This window comes from Ctenopharyngodon idella, chromosome 7 (assembly GCF_019924925.1).
Source record: "Ctenopharyngodon idella isolate HZGC_01 chromosome 7, HZGC01, whole genome shotgun sequence".
Lineage (NCBI taxonomy): Eukaryota > Metazoa > Chordata > Actinopteri > Cypriniformes > Xenocyprididae > Ctenopharyngodon > Ctenopharyngodon idella.
In genome coordinates, this window is record NC_067226.1 from 42,282,699 (window position 1) to 42,298,691 (window position 15,993).

Sequence of the window (15,993 nt, forward strand, 5' to 3'; positions counted from 1 at the left end):
AGTGCATCTGTGAATTCATGATGCCATCAGTGAAATGCAGCTCCCCGACACCAGCAGCACTCATGCAGCCCCACATTAGGACACTGCCACCACCATGTTTCACTGTAGGCACCATGCATTTTTCTTTGTATTCCTCACCTTTGCGACGCCATACAGTTTTGAAGCCATCAGTTCCAAAAACATTTATCTTGGTCTCAGCACTCCAGAGTATAGAGTCCAGTAGTCTTCATCTTTGTCAGCATGGGCCCTGGCAAACTCTAGGCGGGCTTTTTTGTGCCTGGGCTTTAGGAGAGGCTTCTTTTGTGGACGGCACCCATGCATGCCATTCTTCTGCAGTGTACGCCGTATTGTGTCACAGGAAATAGTCACCCCAGTTTGGCTTTCTACTTCTTTAGATAAGTGCAGTGAACTTGCATGCCGATTTTCTTCAACCCTTCTCATCCTGTCAAGGTGTTAACTTCCGTGGATGACCTGGACGTCTCTGTGAGATGGTTGCAGTTCCATCTTTTTTAAATTTTTGTACCACTTTTGCTACAGTATTCTGACTGATAAGCAAAGCTTTGCTGATCTTCTTGTAGCCTTCACCTTTCTGGTGTAAAGAAATTATTTTCTTTCTCAGGTCTTGTGACATTTCTCTTCCATGTGGTGCCATTGCTGACAGCATAAAATGGGAAGAGGGTGTAACACCCTTTTATAGTCAACTGTCTGCTGGACACCTGTGTAATGAATAATTAGACTCACCTGTGGTTGAATTCTTGTTAAATTAGACATTTGTAGTCTAAAATCTAGCTTTGCTCCAGAGACTTTCAGTGGGGTGTACTCATTTTTGCATCACCCTAATTTGAGTAAAACTGAAAATTTTGTTCTCTAAGTTATATTATTAACCTTAATTTCATTTCACAGATGTTATATTAAACTTAGTCTTGTCAACATTTTGGAAATAGTTTTTGTGTTCATTGAGATATTGTTTAAAATGTTACTTATCAAAGGGGATGTGCTCATTTACGCTGAGCACTGTATGTGTTGGGCTTACTTTAGTTGTATGTTCTCCGTAGTTTCATTTATTAAACCTCATTAGATTGTCTCTGCGTTTGCGGCTCACAAATCAAAGTCACTTAAACGTTTGATCTTGCTACATGCTTTTGTACTGTTAGTAAAATATATAGAGTAAAATTATCCTTCTTGACCAGAAGAATAATTAGTTGACAGAAGATACTGTTGACAGTACTGTCTGCTTGGTGAATGAACAAATCAGTCAATTGTAAGGTTAATTTTTAAAGTTTTAAATTTTTAAAGTTAATTCTGAAAGCTGATCTAAAAACCTGCTATAATTAATTATACATATTTCCCTTTTAAGCTAACACAGCTGTGTTATTTACAAGATGATTCTCTGGCTGACCGTGATGTTTCTGGCCAGGAAGTCTGGAATCTCATCATTGATCGGACTGATGATGATGTAGAACGGTACTGAAGAGGACTGCTGTTTCCCGTCGGACACATGCAGCATGAGCTGGTCAGTGGTCGGCTCCATCCTCTGGTGTCTAGACTGGACATAGTTTATGTGTCCATTCAACACATCCCTGTAGGTGAAACAGGCTAAACAAAGGCAAAACAACTTTGTTATTTCACCACAGGCTCCAGTATTACTATATAATATAAATCAAGGCAATGATGCCAATTTTGTCAAAGTCATATTTTAAAACAGCAGCTTTTTTAGATTCAGTGAAATGCACATAACAGAACTAACTCACCAATACTGATTCCCATGTTGCTCTTTTCAAATCCTGGACTGGGCAGGATGTTCTCGATGTAGCCGAACTGTGGAGGAGCAACCAGGATGAGCTTAAGATCCTCTGGAGCAGAGTCTTGGTCTTCAACTCTCAGATGGGTCACTGTGATGGAGGCTGACCCTCCCTCATCCACCTTAAACACCTCTCCTGATGTGAGAAAAAAAAAATATCTCATGGACCCTAGCATGTTGGCAACAAGCAGCAAATGCTAAAATATCCCTTGTGAAAAGAAGTGTGCTTAATTGTATTTAACGTGCACTTGTGGTGTACTTAAAATCTTAAAAGTATGTTTTAAAAAAATAATAAAAAAATAATAATGAAAAACTACTTGCAGACAGTACAACATATTGAAATATACAGCCACTTAAGTGTACTTAAAGTGAGTACACTTAAATGACTGTTTCTTAACACACTTAAGTACACTTTTAAAAAGTGCACTTTGTAGTAATGTCAAATTAAGCATTTTAATTTAAAGTATATTTAAAATCAGTATTTATTATAATCTTTTGTTGTGCTTTAAAGAAGTTGATTTTTATGTTTTAAGAAATGCACATGTAAAGTTAATATACCTTAATTGTACTAAATTGCAACTTCAAATGTGTAATTGCAAATAAAGTTACATACAGGACATGCAAGTTTCAATTTAAATTAAAGTATATTTTAGTTTAGCATAAATGCTTATCAGTACATTTGGCAGTACACTTTAGCCATATTTCAAAGACAACAGAAGCAATTCTGAAATTACATATAAAGTATTTACAGTAAATGGGTCCAAAAACCCTCTTAAGTTCAACTAAAGTATATTATTTCCATAGAAAGTTCTCTCTTTAAAGGTAAACTAAAATATACTTCTTTTTCACAAGGGATACTAATCATACTATAACTGAGATTAACAAGAGAGATCAACAACAGTACTAAGAATTAATTTGAATATGCTTAACACACTTAATATTTTGTTTTATAATGTACAAAGGTTTTTACTTTCTGCAGCTCCTTCATAAGTACACATACATACTGCATGTTAAAATAACATCAGAAAGAAAAGTGTTCCCATTACCAACAGCAATAGATGGTGGTTGGTTGTTCACAGGATAAACGGTGATATTAAGGTCATAGACAGGCAGGGAGTTCTGTACTTCAGGTGTTTGTGCAGGGAATAAAGTGGATTTGTCACTGCAACAGGAAGGAAGTAGCCCTGACTCTCCATCCGAGATTACAAACGTGACAACGTCATGGCGTGGTTGTAGCCCAATCTCTTGTCCTTGAGTGTATAAATGATATAAATTTGTTACTTCACAGGTTTATAATCATATTTAACAAACAATATCAATAAATGCATTTACATAACTTTGCAAAAAAAGAAATGCACAATGAATGTGCACTTGTAGTGTATACCTCAAATCTTAAAAGTATTAAAAAAACTGTACTTGCAGATAATATTATATTTATTTAATAAAAGGCCACTAAAGTGTATTTAAAGAGAGTACACTTTCATGACTGTTTCTTAATCTTTAACAACTAAGTACAATTTTAAAAAGTGTACTTTGTAATAATCTCAAATTAAATGTTTTTTTTTTTTCTTTTTGCCATGTGTTATTCAATATTGCCACGAGTTATTCAATAAATGCACTAAATTGCAACTTCAAGAAAATACATGACATACAAGTTTCAATAGAAATGATTGACATTAAAGTATATTTTAGTTTACCATAAATGCCTGTCAGTACATTTGGCAGTGCACTTTAACAATATTTCAAAGACAATAGAGGGAATTAAATTACATATAACGATGTACTTAAATCCTACTTAAAGGGGACCTATTATGCAAAATTCACTTTTTAAGGTGTTTGAACACAGATGTGTATCCACAGTGTGTGTAAACAACCAGCCTATAATGGTAAAAATCCACCAAATACTTACACCAAATTCTCATTTATCATTTTCAATCTCTCAGAACATGCTGTTTGATATTTTCCCCTACTCCTACGTAAGAGTAGGGAAACCCCGGCCATGACTGGTGACAATCTGCCCTGTTAGCATAGACACCTCCCTGAGTGAGAAGCACAGAGTCCGCCATTTCTGTTTACTCACTGTATCAGCTAGAGATATACAATGTCTGTGCCAAAAAACATTACAAGCATTCTGTTGTTGGATGTACCAACGAACATACGAGGCTCCATAGACTCCCACCATCTGAGTCACTGAGGACTCTGTGGTTGAAGTTATTACTCAAGGATGAATCAGTACAAACTGTACGTGATCCTCCCCGGAGCGATACTGGTTACGGCAGAGAGAGAGCGTGCGCACTTTATTACATCCAGACTTAACTCCATCAGAGTTGTTTTACGGATATAAAGTTTACCAGTTTATTAAGCACCCCCCGAAAAGGCATAAGGTAGGTCTGTATATATTTGTTTACTGTTAGTTGTAACAAGTGTTTTTGTGTAATTCGCTGTGTATGTTAATGATAATGCAAGGGAGAGTTTATAGATAAAAGACTGTGCACTTCTTGTACTGCGTTTTATTCAGCTATTATGGTGATTTTCTGGAGTGATAACATACGCTTTTGTGTGATGTACAATAAACTTCATAAACTCATCAGTAAAGATTTGGCCATCATTCGGATGGGTTCGCTACAACAGGCTCATAATAATAGTAGATAAAAGCAAGATGACAACATAAGACATAAACGCAATTAAACTAAACTATACCTATTCTGTCTGCATGCAGCATATATTCTCTGGCTCTGTAGGGATCATTTTCAGACTCCGATTCGAACTAAACACAGCTACAGTGTGTTTCTGACATTATTAGTGTGTGAGATTGTTCTGTCACCAGAGCTCGGAGCATCAGCTCTTGAAGCTCCGCCCTCTCTTAGGCCATGAGCAGCAGCTCATTTGCATTTAAAGGGCACACACTAAAATGGTGCGTTTTTGCTCAACCCCAAAATGTGGCAAGTTTAACATGTTATAAAAAATTCTCTGTGGGGTATTTTGAGCTAAAACTTCACATACACACTCTGGGGACATCAGAGACTTATTTTACTTATTTTACCTGTGTGTCTATAGGAAATTAAGCCAGCAGTTATATCTGCTTGAATGAAGCGGTCCACCACGATGCCATTTCTTTGAACTACCCCATGATATGGTTGTCGGGCGATCATATACATCAATGTGCTATCATCACTGTCAGGATCTGTGGCACAGATGTACTCCATGGTGATGACCACTTCCTGTCCCTCTGCACAGGCTAAAATGGGTTTCAAACCTGGCACTAGCACTGGCACCTCATCGTTGACTAGCGTCACCTGTCAAAAATACGTTTGTTAGATGTCTTCATGTATTTCTGTTGTGATAAAAAAGTAATTGCAAGATGAATCTCCATTACCTTGACATCTAGTACAAAGTCAGCAATATTTATCCCATCTGTGGCAATGAATTTAATATCATCATGTTCTGTCTCAGAACTGTCGTGGCGATATCTGTTTAGGCAAAACAATCAAAACTAAAGATAAATAAACCAGCAAGGTCAAATACTACTTAAAGTGTGTTTACAATGAACCCAAATAAACTATGATGAACCACATCTGACCTAACTTTTAGGTTTTTCAGATCCTTGACTGTAAAAGTCTGGCCTGGACTCATGGGTGTGCCATCCAGGTAAATACTGCCATGCTGAGGTTCCGTTTTCAGCTTCACATGCAGAGAGTCCTCGAGCGAGTCCTGGTCCATTAGACGCATGTGTTCTTCACTCAACCAGCTCTCTCCCCCTTCATCCACTGTCAACTGCCTCACATGTACCTAAAGACAAAAAGAAACAAATCCTAGCACTCAACTACCACTCAACACTCAATTACCACTTGTGTTTTATAGTACTAAATCTCTTAGTAACTTCAAAGTTTAAAAAAATTCTTCTAAAATTATGCAAATTATAATAAGTAACATTAAAAAACGGTTATAACATAAGGTGTACCATTAGGACTATGCTAAAATAGGCAGTAAAATCAGCTACTTGAACAAGCTCAAAATAACAAAAATTCTAATTTCTTATAAAATTATATAAAATCCCTTGAAAAAAAGTGTACTTGAGTGTATTGGATGTGCACTTGTAGTTGTCATGTTGTGGCTGTGGTAATCACACGACGGTGAAGGAGTATCCAACAACATAGTCTTTATTAATTAACAAGCATGCAGGACAGCACAGTAGTAATACTAGAGGAAACACAAACCACACTATGCGTAAACAAGAACTGACAAAGTACAACGGAAACACAGGGCTATAAATACACTGTTAGAAAAAAGGCAACCACAATAGACACAGCTGAACCTTATGGGTAACTATAGAACAAACAAGGACATGATGTGTAACCAGTGAAATCGAAAATAAACAGAGCAGGGAAACAGGAACTAAAGGAAATGGAACAGAATATCAAATTAAGAGTTCACAGAATAGTGACAGTAGTCTCCCCTCCCAGAAGGCCTGTCCTCGCGCTGTAACTAAATGTCCAACTGTAGAGGGAGGGAAGGAGGGAGGGAGGGAGTGGGCTTTGGAGGTGGGTGCGGAGCTGGTGATAGACAGGGACCTGGAGGAGCCGGTAAAGGGAGAGGGAGACACCACAACAGAGCCGACAGAAGGAGGAGCCAGGGTGGAGCTTTGCTGGAAGGTCCAGGCAGAACTTGGGAACCGAATATTGGAAGCGGAGCCGGAAGCAATGGAGACCCAGGCGAAGCTGAGACGCTGATGGACCAGGGCGACATTGACAGGCCCAGAAGCCCAAGGTGGAGCCACTGGCTCATGGGACCGAGGTGGAAAGGGAGGCTTGGCAGACCAGGGCGACAACCGAGGGAAGGAGGAGCCGGGTGGAGCAGAAGGGGTGGAGGCCGAGGTCGAGGCGCAGCCTGTGGCGGAGGCAAAGCAACGACTTACCAAGGGAGCCGAGGGAGCGCAGAGCCTGGGTGGAGCCGACAGACTGACAGCCCAAGGTGGAGACATGGGCCTGGAGGCCTGAGGTGAAGCTTGGAAATCAATAACACCATGCCAAGCTGGAGATAAGTAGGCCCGAGGTGGAGCCAGAGAGTTGCATGAAGCTAGCGGCAGGGGCAGAGTCGAGGAGTTGGATGACACCAGAGAAGACATGAAAGGGGACTGGACGAAAACAGGATGAAAACAGCAGAGGGGATAAGACCAGGGAGTCAGGTGAGACCTAATGGGATGCAGGAGCTAGAAGAATGGGCAGGAACATCGGAAGAGGAAGGACTCCGGATGGGACCGGAGCAGCCAGACGGTACAGGCGGAGAAGGAGTAGGTTCGAGGGTGAGTCCTAGGGAGGGAACTGGATCCGCGGACCATTGGCCTATTAGGCAATAGTCCGCTTCTGGCTCCGGCATGGACTGGGCAGCATGCACAAACTGCGGGATGAGCCAGGTGGCGGGCTCTCGCTCCGGGACTGACATGGAGGCTGGCTCTAAGTCGGCACGCTTGTTGGCTCATGGTGGGCGCGGGCTCAGGCTCAAGGTCTGTGGCAGGCTTGGGCTCTGTTTCTGGGTCCATGGTAGGCATGGGGCTGACAGGCTCCTCCTCTGCCTAGCAAATGGTGAGTGGGGAACCGCAGTGAAGGAGCACCCACTCTACATAATCCACAAACGTGCCTTGAGGACAATCTCCAGGCAGGCATGCCTTGGACCGCTCATTGAGGCCAGTGTAAAAGAAAACACAGAGGGAGTGGTCAGGATAGTGGGTCTGACACGCCAGATCTAAAAAAAAATCCCTTGTGTGGTTCTTGAGGGAGCAATCCTCTCGTTCAAGGAGGAGGAGACACATTGCTACTAACTCCATTCTTTGCTTTTCTTTTAAATCCTTTCTTGTGATAAGTTCTTCTGTCACGTTTTGGCTGTAGTAATCACACAATGATGGAGTATCCAACAACACAGTCTTTATTAATAAACCAAAACAAGCACGCAGGACAGCATAGGAGTAATAATAGAAGAAACACAAACCACACTATATGCAAACGAGAACTGACAAAGAACAACGGAAACACAGGGCTATGAATACAGGCGTAGAAAAAAAGACAACCAAACTAGACGCAACTGAAACTAATGGTACCATAGAAACAAAGGAGGACATAACGCGTAAGCAGGGAAACCGAAAAATAAACAGAGCAGGAACTAAAACTAGAACTAGAAACTGGAACTAAAGGAAATGGAACAGAATATTAAATTAAGAGTTACATTCAGTTCGCACTTACATATATTCTTTTAAAATATATTATTTACATATTTCCAGAAGTATGTTTCTTTTTAATTGAATATTATTAGTATGCCATTCATGGGTTTATCTCCCCCTAAAGTGTAAGGATTGAACCCTCCAAGCGCCATCAAAACATTGAGAGTGGTCCTCTCAAATCTGTCAATCTCTTTCCAGCTCAACCTAAATCTAAATCTCAATCTAATTTTTTTATTTTTTTTTGCCATTTTATAGTGAAAATTGGAAAAGCACAACCCTACTCAATAAGTTCCACTAGCAAACATTATAATTATTGTCTGTTCTGGATTGGGTAGATGCGGGCTACCTCTGGTGCCAGGTTATCCACTGGCAGAATTGTTATGTTGAAGCAGATTCCAGCGGTCGTGCTGCCTTGCTGGTTGGTCACTGACAGGACAAACTGGATGTGCTGAGGGTAGGGTCCAATGTCCAGGATGGGGGGCATGTAAGCAACTTTCATGTAGTTGACTGCATTCTACAAAGAGAGGATTGTTTACAGCTTCAGTTGCTTTGGGAAAAATGATATGTCTAACCCTAGCTCAGAGTATTTACCTGAGTGAAAAGTCTCAGCATTGGGGCATTTGGGTCCTTGTTAAATTTTGGAATACTATCAACCAGAAACAACCTTCCTGCATCAGACCCTCTGTAAATCAAAATGTACAAGTATTAACATCATCCTGAATTCTTTCATCACATACATGTCAAGTTATATGCTGCATGTTCAAATTGAATAGATGTGTCCAGCTATGGACCTCGTAGGCCTCTAGTTTCATTTTGTACCCATAGGTGGTGCTGTAGAAAGGTGGGGTGGTGACGGTGTATGTGAGCTCACTATCTGGTGACTCCAAGTCAACAAAGTGCAGCTGTTGCTTGGTCAAGTAGGTGACATCTGTCTCATTGACAACCAAGTGCCTGGTCACACCTGGTGCTTCTTGTGGAGGCTGATCAGGTACTGGCAGGATTTGAATCACAATGACCTGCAAAGATCACCTGGTTAGTGAATAACATGTGAACTCTGAGGAAAGTCAGATTAGAGGAAACAGCTGAAAGATGCTAAAACCTTTAGTATAACATGGACACCTATGAGATCCCAGAGGGGATGTTTAGGAAATCTGGAACTTACCTGAGGCTCTGAAAGATTAGGAGGATCATGAAAATCAGAGAGCACCACCTCAAAAGAGTCATCAAACACCTCACTGCCTGAGTGCCGATAGTAGATGATAGAATGAAAGAGGTCCTTCTGAAGAAAACGTGTAACAGGGTATCCTGAAAAAAAAATGTGAATGCTGTTTGCTAGGGGTTGTGGGTGGTTGTTAGTGTGTTGCCATCATTTATTAGGGTGTTCTGGGTGCTTTGCTAGTTAATTGCTAGGGTGTTACTAGGCAGTTTCTATGGAGTTCTGGGTGGTTTCTAGGGTGTTGCTACAATAGGTGGTTGCTAGGGAGTTATGGGTGGTTTCTAGGATGTTGCAACAGTAGGCTGTTGCTAGGGTGTTATGGGTGGTTACTAGGGAGCTGCTAGGTGGTTGCTAGGATATTATGGGTGGTTACAAGGGCGTTAATATGTGATAGCTAGTGTGTAATGGGTAGTTACTAGGGCATTACTAGGCTGTTGCTAAGGAGTTCAGAGTGTTTTATAGGATGTTGCAACAGTAGGCATTTGCTAGGGTGTTCTCAGTGGTTACTAGGAAGTTGCTATGATATTAAGGGTGGTTACTAGGACATTAATATTTGGTTCTTAGGTGCTATAAATGGCTACTAGGGCATTACTAGGTGGTTGCTAGGGAGTTCCAAGTGGTTTCTAAGGCACTGCTAGGCAGTTCCTAGGGTGTTATGGGTTGTTCATAGGGAATTAATTGGTGGTTGCTGGGGTGTTATGAGTGGCTACTATGGCGTTACTAGGCAGTTGCTTGGGAATTATGTGTGGGTTCTAAGACATTACAACAGTATGTGGTTGCTAGGGTGTTATGGGTTATTATTAGGGAGTTGCTAGTTGGCTTCTAGCGAGTTCTGGGTGGTTTCTAGGATGTGTGCTAAGGTATTATGGGATGGTTAGTAGGGCGTTACTAGGCGGTTACTAGTGAGTTGCTAGTTGGTTGCAAGGGTGTTGACTGGCTTCTAAGACAGTTGCTTAACTGTTCTGAGTGGTTAATAGGACAGTACAAGACTAGAGTGTTCTTGGTTCTTGATTGGTGCTAGAGTGTTCTTGGTTCTTAATATATAAAATGAAATGTATTGATTTGGTTCATACTACTAATCTGATATGGTGCATATAGAGTATTTTCTAGCTTTGCCTACAACCCTTTTCCTCACCTGTTATCCCAGGACCAGGCATCTTCATGATTTCCCCTGCCTGAGGAGGTCTGGTGATGTTGAACATGATGTAGTCATCACTGGAGTCCATATCACAGGCTTGCAAAATGGATCCTCTCAAAAGACCCGTCTGACCTTCAGACAGCTCCAGCACCATATTGGTAATGAGGAAGGGTGGACTGTCATCTTTGGGCAGGATGTTGATGGGAAACTTGTGTCTAGTTTGATGTAAACCATCAGTAATCCGGAAAACTATATAATCTTTAGTAGTGTCACTGTCATCATGATGGTAGTGTACCGCACCATCCTTAATATCATTCACAGTGAACATGAAACCTTTTCCACCTAACATACAGAGAAACATACAGTGGAAGTGAGAATGTGACTCAACAGATATAACAGATTAATATTTCCAAATCGAAGGGAGGAAAAATCATCTGTATGTATACCTCTAACAGTTAGTCTGCCATGCTGCAGGCCATCCACAGTGATGATCTTCACAGCCTTCAGGTTGTCATTGTCAACAATCTGCAACTGATCCCATGTGATTGGACGAGATTGACCTTCCAACAGACTGAGACCTATTAATTTGATAGAAAGAAGGAGAAAATCATTTGTCTGGCATTCATGACACATCCTGATCTTTCAGATCATCAGGTACTGTAATTTCCTGAACTTTCTGAATTTCCACTCAGGGTTTAATTAACTGTCTGGGATTGATGATATTTCCCTGGCATTTAATCATCCCACTCACTGCGGTTTTGTGTGATCTTCAATAAAGTTAATTTAATTTCACAAAAAGCTTAATACCCTTTACATTCAATGTGATTTTGGCAAGTTAGACATATTCCTCTAGCATGTTGTTAAACAGTGACACAAGGTTCTCAGAGATTTTGTTCTTTTCCAAATCTTAAAAAATAAATCTTACACCCAAAATAACATGTATAACATCAGTAAGAACATCTAAGTTTGCTTTAAGGTAAACTCATTTCATTTACATATTGATTCAGGTCACTGTAGTCCAAGAATATGTCCTATTTGGAGGGGGGAAAAGTCTCCACCTTTCAAATGTTCTTTTTAAGAAAAGATTTTCAAGCAAAGCACTGAGATGAGAACAGAGCGACATGTATATATGTATACATGAAAATGATGCACAATACAGACCCATATTCCATGATACTCTTGGCGCATTGGTATCAGCTGTCCTGATTGACACATGTACCATCACAGGCTGGCTTTTCTCAAAGTAGAAATCATGCACCTCAAACTCCACCTAGTAGAAATTAACAATACATAACTACTGCATTATAGAGTTAAATAAAATGTATAGAATGTCCATTTGTAGTGTACTTCAGATCCTAAAAGGCCACTTAAAGTGTACTTAAAGAGTACACTTTCATGACTATGTTTCTTAACACAGTTAAGTACACTTTTAAAAAGTGCACTTTGTAATAATGTCAAATTATTAGCTTTAAAGCTTATGTTTTAGTAATCTTGTGTCGTGCTTTAAAGAAGTATATTTATTTTGATGTGTTGACTAACATACAGTACTAAAGCACATGTAAAGTACTTGATATTAACTTTAGTGTGTTGTTTAACATTTAAAGTTAATATATTTTAAGTATTAATATATTGTCATGTTGTCATACAATGTCAGAAAACATTACATTCAGTTCGCACTTTAAAGTATATCATTTAGGTACTCTTTGTAAAAGTATGCTAAATTGTATTTTCCACAAGGATTACCTCATAGTTCCTACGCTGCGTGTGACTGGAGTTTGGAGGCTGGTAGCTGATCAGCATATCGTTGAGATCCATCCAGGTGAAGGAGGAGATGGGTTTGGTGTGATCAGACAGATGAGTAATGAAGCCCTCATTAGGGGGGTTAGTGATGTTGAACACCAGCCTCTGTTTGGGCGTCTCATCATCCTCCGCATCCAGAGTTGCCGTGGAGAGAGGAGTCAGGATGAACTGGTCCACCTCTAAGATGAACATGGACATGAAAGCAGGCTTGGGCGGCTGATTGGGCATAGCGTCTTTAATGGTTACCGGGATCCAGGCCTGCTCCGACTGAATGGGAGGTGGGCAGAACTGGTGTTAATAATGTAGAGTAAAAATGCGGTAATGAGAAAATGCTTTAATTTTAGAAAGTACACCTGAATTATGCTCCTGCTACGAGTGTCTGTGAGGTCCAGTCTAATAGCGATGTAATCTATGTCTGGAGATGGAGGGTCAATGTGTTGGTAGCGGATGCCCATCATGAGGAAATCATTGCATGGTACTTTGGCAATCTTCAGCAGTTTAAGACCCTTTAGACAGTCGTCACTTTTACAATGAGCTCGAGCTTTATTATCTGCAGGGGAGAGGAAATGATGTCCAAATATTAAACTACAAAACAGATTCATTCATTTTTTCTCTAGATACTATAATGCTCATAATGCTCAAATGAAATCAAGGTATATTCTGAAGTATTTTCAGGTACACTTACAGTCAAAAGTTTGGAATAATTTAGCATAATGGTTTCTGAAGGATCATGTGACACTGAAGACTGGAGTAACGGCTGCTGAAAATTCAGCTTTGCATCATAGGAACAAATTACATTTTAAAATATATTCAAATAGAAAATGGTTATTTTAAATTGTAATAATATTTCACAATATTACTGTTTTTACTGTATTTTTGATCAAATAAATGCAGCCTTGGTGAGCATAAGAGACTTCTTTCAAAACATTTAAAAAAAAATCTTAATTATTCCAAACTTTTGACCAGCCGTATTTACTGAAAACCTAAACTTTTTTAAATACATAAATAAAATCATACTATCAGCTGTTCTGCTAAATTGTAACAGGTCATATGCAAAAATCCATTATCTTCTTTCCAATCGAAAAACTTGCATACTGCAGCATATATCTCAGTGTTCATTTGTAAATAATTCTATTAAGAAAAAACAAAAAAGAAAAGTTGGGCTAAAAGTTGCCACTAAAATGAATTATGACATAATGGAATATTTTTGCAGTCTTTAGCTTTCATTTCTCATGAATTTGACCTTTTTTTTAAAGCACATTTGTGCAGTAGGAATGCAGGAAAACTGGTAAATTATTATTATGTTGATGTATGATTTTACCCAGCTGTCTTCGAAGAGGAACAAAGCTATCTGGTTCATCCCCTCTCGGTCCCTCTGGTTTCTCCGGTTCCCCAGTGACTAGTTGACCGTGAACAGGTAGATGCGTCTCCAAAGTTGTCACCCGAACTGTGCACTCAATATTATGTCGATGTTCATAGTGGAAGGACACAACATTACCGTCCAGGATATTGGAGAGGCCATAAAACTCTGGCACCTCGAGATTCTGTGATCCAAACCTAATCACATTACAGTCAGGCTCCATGATTTCAACACCGAGAGAGAACAGCTCACTGTAGGTCTCTGTCTCTGTAAATCTAAACATAAAGAAATCTTCATGTAATGTCCATATTCTTAAAGACCAAAAGTTTACTATCTAACTTCTAATACAATGTCTTCCACAAATATTTCCATATACTGTATTTATTTCAAAGTTTACAGCAGCATGAAAAACGTACCTGTACAAACGAAGTTTAACAGTATCCTTTTTTAAAATCGGACATCCATTATGAGTGTATTTCACTTCATCAGTCAAAAAGTGACAGTCAAAAACCTATCAAATGAGAATTAGTTGTAGAAAGAACAAAAATTAAAGGTGATTTCTGAGAAACGCTTTTGAAAGTTGTGGTATCAGTCAGGATTTATTAAATAATGAAGCACACAAGACCGGAGTAGCGAACTTTATCCATCTTGTTTACTCTTTCACTTCCGTTCTCAGACATATTATGTCGTTACACAACATTTCAAAATATATTTCACTTTCAAACACAACAAAAGTGGATCGGACCAAGCACCACAACACACTTGTAGCCAATCATCAGTAGAAGGCGTATTCACTCATGGTGGGGGAGGAGAGAGAGTGAGCAAGAGAGAGATTTAAAGAAAGACTGTAGAAAGGGAGATAGCTGAGAGACATTACAAAAGAGAAAAGCTCAGAGGAATATCACTGGAAAAAGAAGGGTTATGATCAGGCTAGAGCTTTAGGACCCACGTAAATGTTAGAAAATGTTTCCAGCACTGGACACAACTAAGAGGGAAGGCCTGAAAATGGACGCAGAGGTTGTGTTGTGCATTGAATAACGTTCAGTGTCTTTTTTGTTACGAGTGCAAACACGAGCAATAAGTCGTTGGCCGCAGTTCACTTAACGGCCACCGGTGTCGCTAATAACAATTCTACATTTAGCCTCTTTAAAGTAAAACTTTAATTCGACATTATTACAAAGCTCATGTTTTAAAAGTCTGTTAAGAAACAGTCATGCAAGTGTACTCCCTTTAAGTACACTTTTATCTTCTTATTATCTTATCTGCAAGTACAGTTTTTTACCTTTAAGATTTGAAGTACACTATAAGTGCACATTCAAAACAAAATACAACTAAGCACATTTCTTTTTCACAAGGGTAGTTCTTCAGATGTCAAATGCTCTCAGAAGAAAAAACTCTTGTTTGTTCATCACTGAATGATTGTTGGATAATATGAAGAGAGAAATGCATGCAGAAATAATGAACATCGTTTACCTGTGGGGACAGTGTGCCGACCCGCTGTGTAATGGGCTCGTTCAGCACAACTTCCAGCTTGCAGGCATCCTTGTCTCTGGGTATATGAAACTGCAAGTCCCCTTCCTGCAGAAAGACTGACTGCCCCCTCTTCACCTTAAGACCAAGATTGGTTTTTACCAGAGAGCCCTGAATCTGGTGGAGAAGTCCCAGAAAGAGGAAAGGCAAATATGTCCTGTCTATAGCAGTCATTCTGTTCAGTTTGTGTGGATCAGGACCTCCGTAGTGAGGGAATGGACAAATCTACAGGAGGAACAGTTGTTTGATCTTTCTCTGTCCAGAGAATATTTTCATACAAAGTCATCTCCACTTTTTCTTGATATTAATCTGAGACAATCAGTTTCAGGTCATTAATCAGTATCCCGTTCTCCCTCCATTCATCTTATGAGATGTGACATCTGAAAAGAAAACAGACAAAAATATTATTACACTTTATTTTGCCACAAAGGTCAAAGGAAATTAAGCCTATTTTTTGGATTGTTCTGCATAGTTACATTAATATTAATAAGATAATAATAATAATAATGATAATAATAATAATGTAAAAGAAAAAAAAGGAACATGACACAAAACATAATTATTATTATCACTATTTTTATTATTATTAAAGCTAATATTAAGCTAAACATAAAGAAAACAAAAAATTAAAATGACAAAAGCACAACAAAACTTAAAATAAAAATGAAAACTGAAAATATAAAAATACAAATGCAAAATATCAAAATATCAGAAGCATAATAATAATAATACTAATAATATTTATTATTATTATTACAAGGCTTCTGATATTTTGAATGATTTTTTATTATGATTATTATAAACACACAATAATAATAGAATAATAATAAACATTCATATTCAGAAATGACATTTATAGCCCAAATCTTTTTGGTGGATAATGGATAGGGGGAACCAATAAATAGTGCAATAAATAAATAAATAAATTATATAT

At 39.0% G+C, this 15,993-nt stretch overlaps 1 protein-coding gene across 4 annotated transcripts in view; it reads right to left on the reverse strand.

Moving 5' to 3' along the window:
* The window catches only part of frem1a (Fras1 related extracellular matrix 1a), a 42,045-nt gene that overhangs the window by 14,273 nt on the left and 11,779 nt on the right, over nt 1-15,993 (reverse strand). For 2 of the 4 annotated variants that reach the window (XM_051899697.1, XM_051899698.1), the window contains exons 2-19: nt 15,003-15,439; nt 13,946-14,040; nt 13,491-13,804; nt 12,523-12,719; nt 12,113-12,436; nt 11,531-11,639; nt 10,816-10,947; nt 10,367-10,711; nt 9,178-9,320; nt 8,835-9,031; nt 8,607-8,697; nt 8,362-8,529; nt 5,382-5,590; nt 5,178-5,271; nt 4,845-5,097; nt 2,848-3,051; nt 1,752-1,937; nt 1,400-1,596 (exon numbers count right to left, since the gene is read on the reverse strand). In XM_051899697.1, coding sequence (XP_051755657.1) covers nt 1,400-1,596; nt 1,752-1,937; nt 2,848-3,051; nt 4,845-5,097; nt 5,178-5,271; nt 5,382-5,590; nt 8,362-8,529; nt 8,607-8,697; nt 8,835-9,031; nt 9,178-9,320; nt 10,367-10,711; nt 10,816-10,947; nt 11,531-11,639; nt 12,113-12,436; nt 12,523-12,719; nt 13,491-13,804; nt 13,946-14,040; nt 15,003-15,233 — 3,489 coding nt within the window. In that variant the 5' untranslated portion in view covers nt 15,234-15,439. Of the gene's footprint in view, nt 1-1,399; nt 1,597-1,751; nt 1,938-2,847; nt 3,052-4,844; nt 5,098-5,177; nt 5,272-5,381; nt 5,591-8,361; nt 8,530-8,606; nt 8,698-8,834; nt 9,032-9,177; nt 9,321-10,366; nt 10,712-10,815; nt 10,948-11,530; nt 11,640-12,112; nt 12,437-12,522; nt 12,720-13,490; nt 13,805-13,945; nt 14,041-15,002; nt 15,440-15,993 lie in introns of those variants that run through there. The other 2 variants (XR_007930858.1, XM_051899699.1) reach the window with 2 other exon arrangements.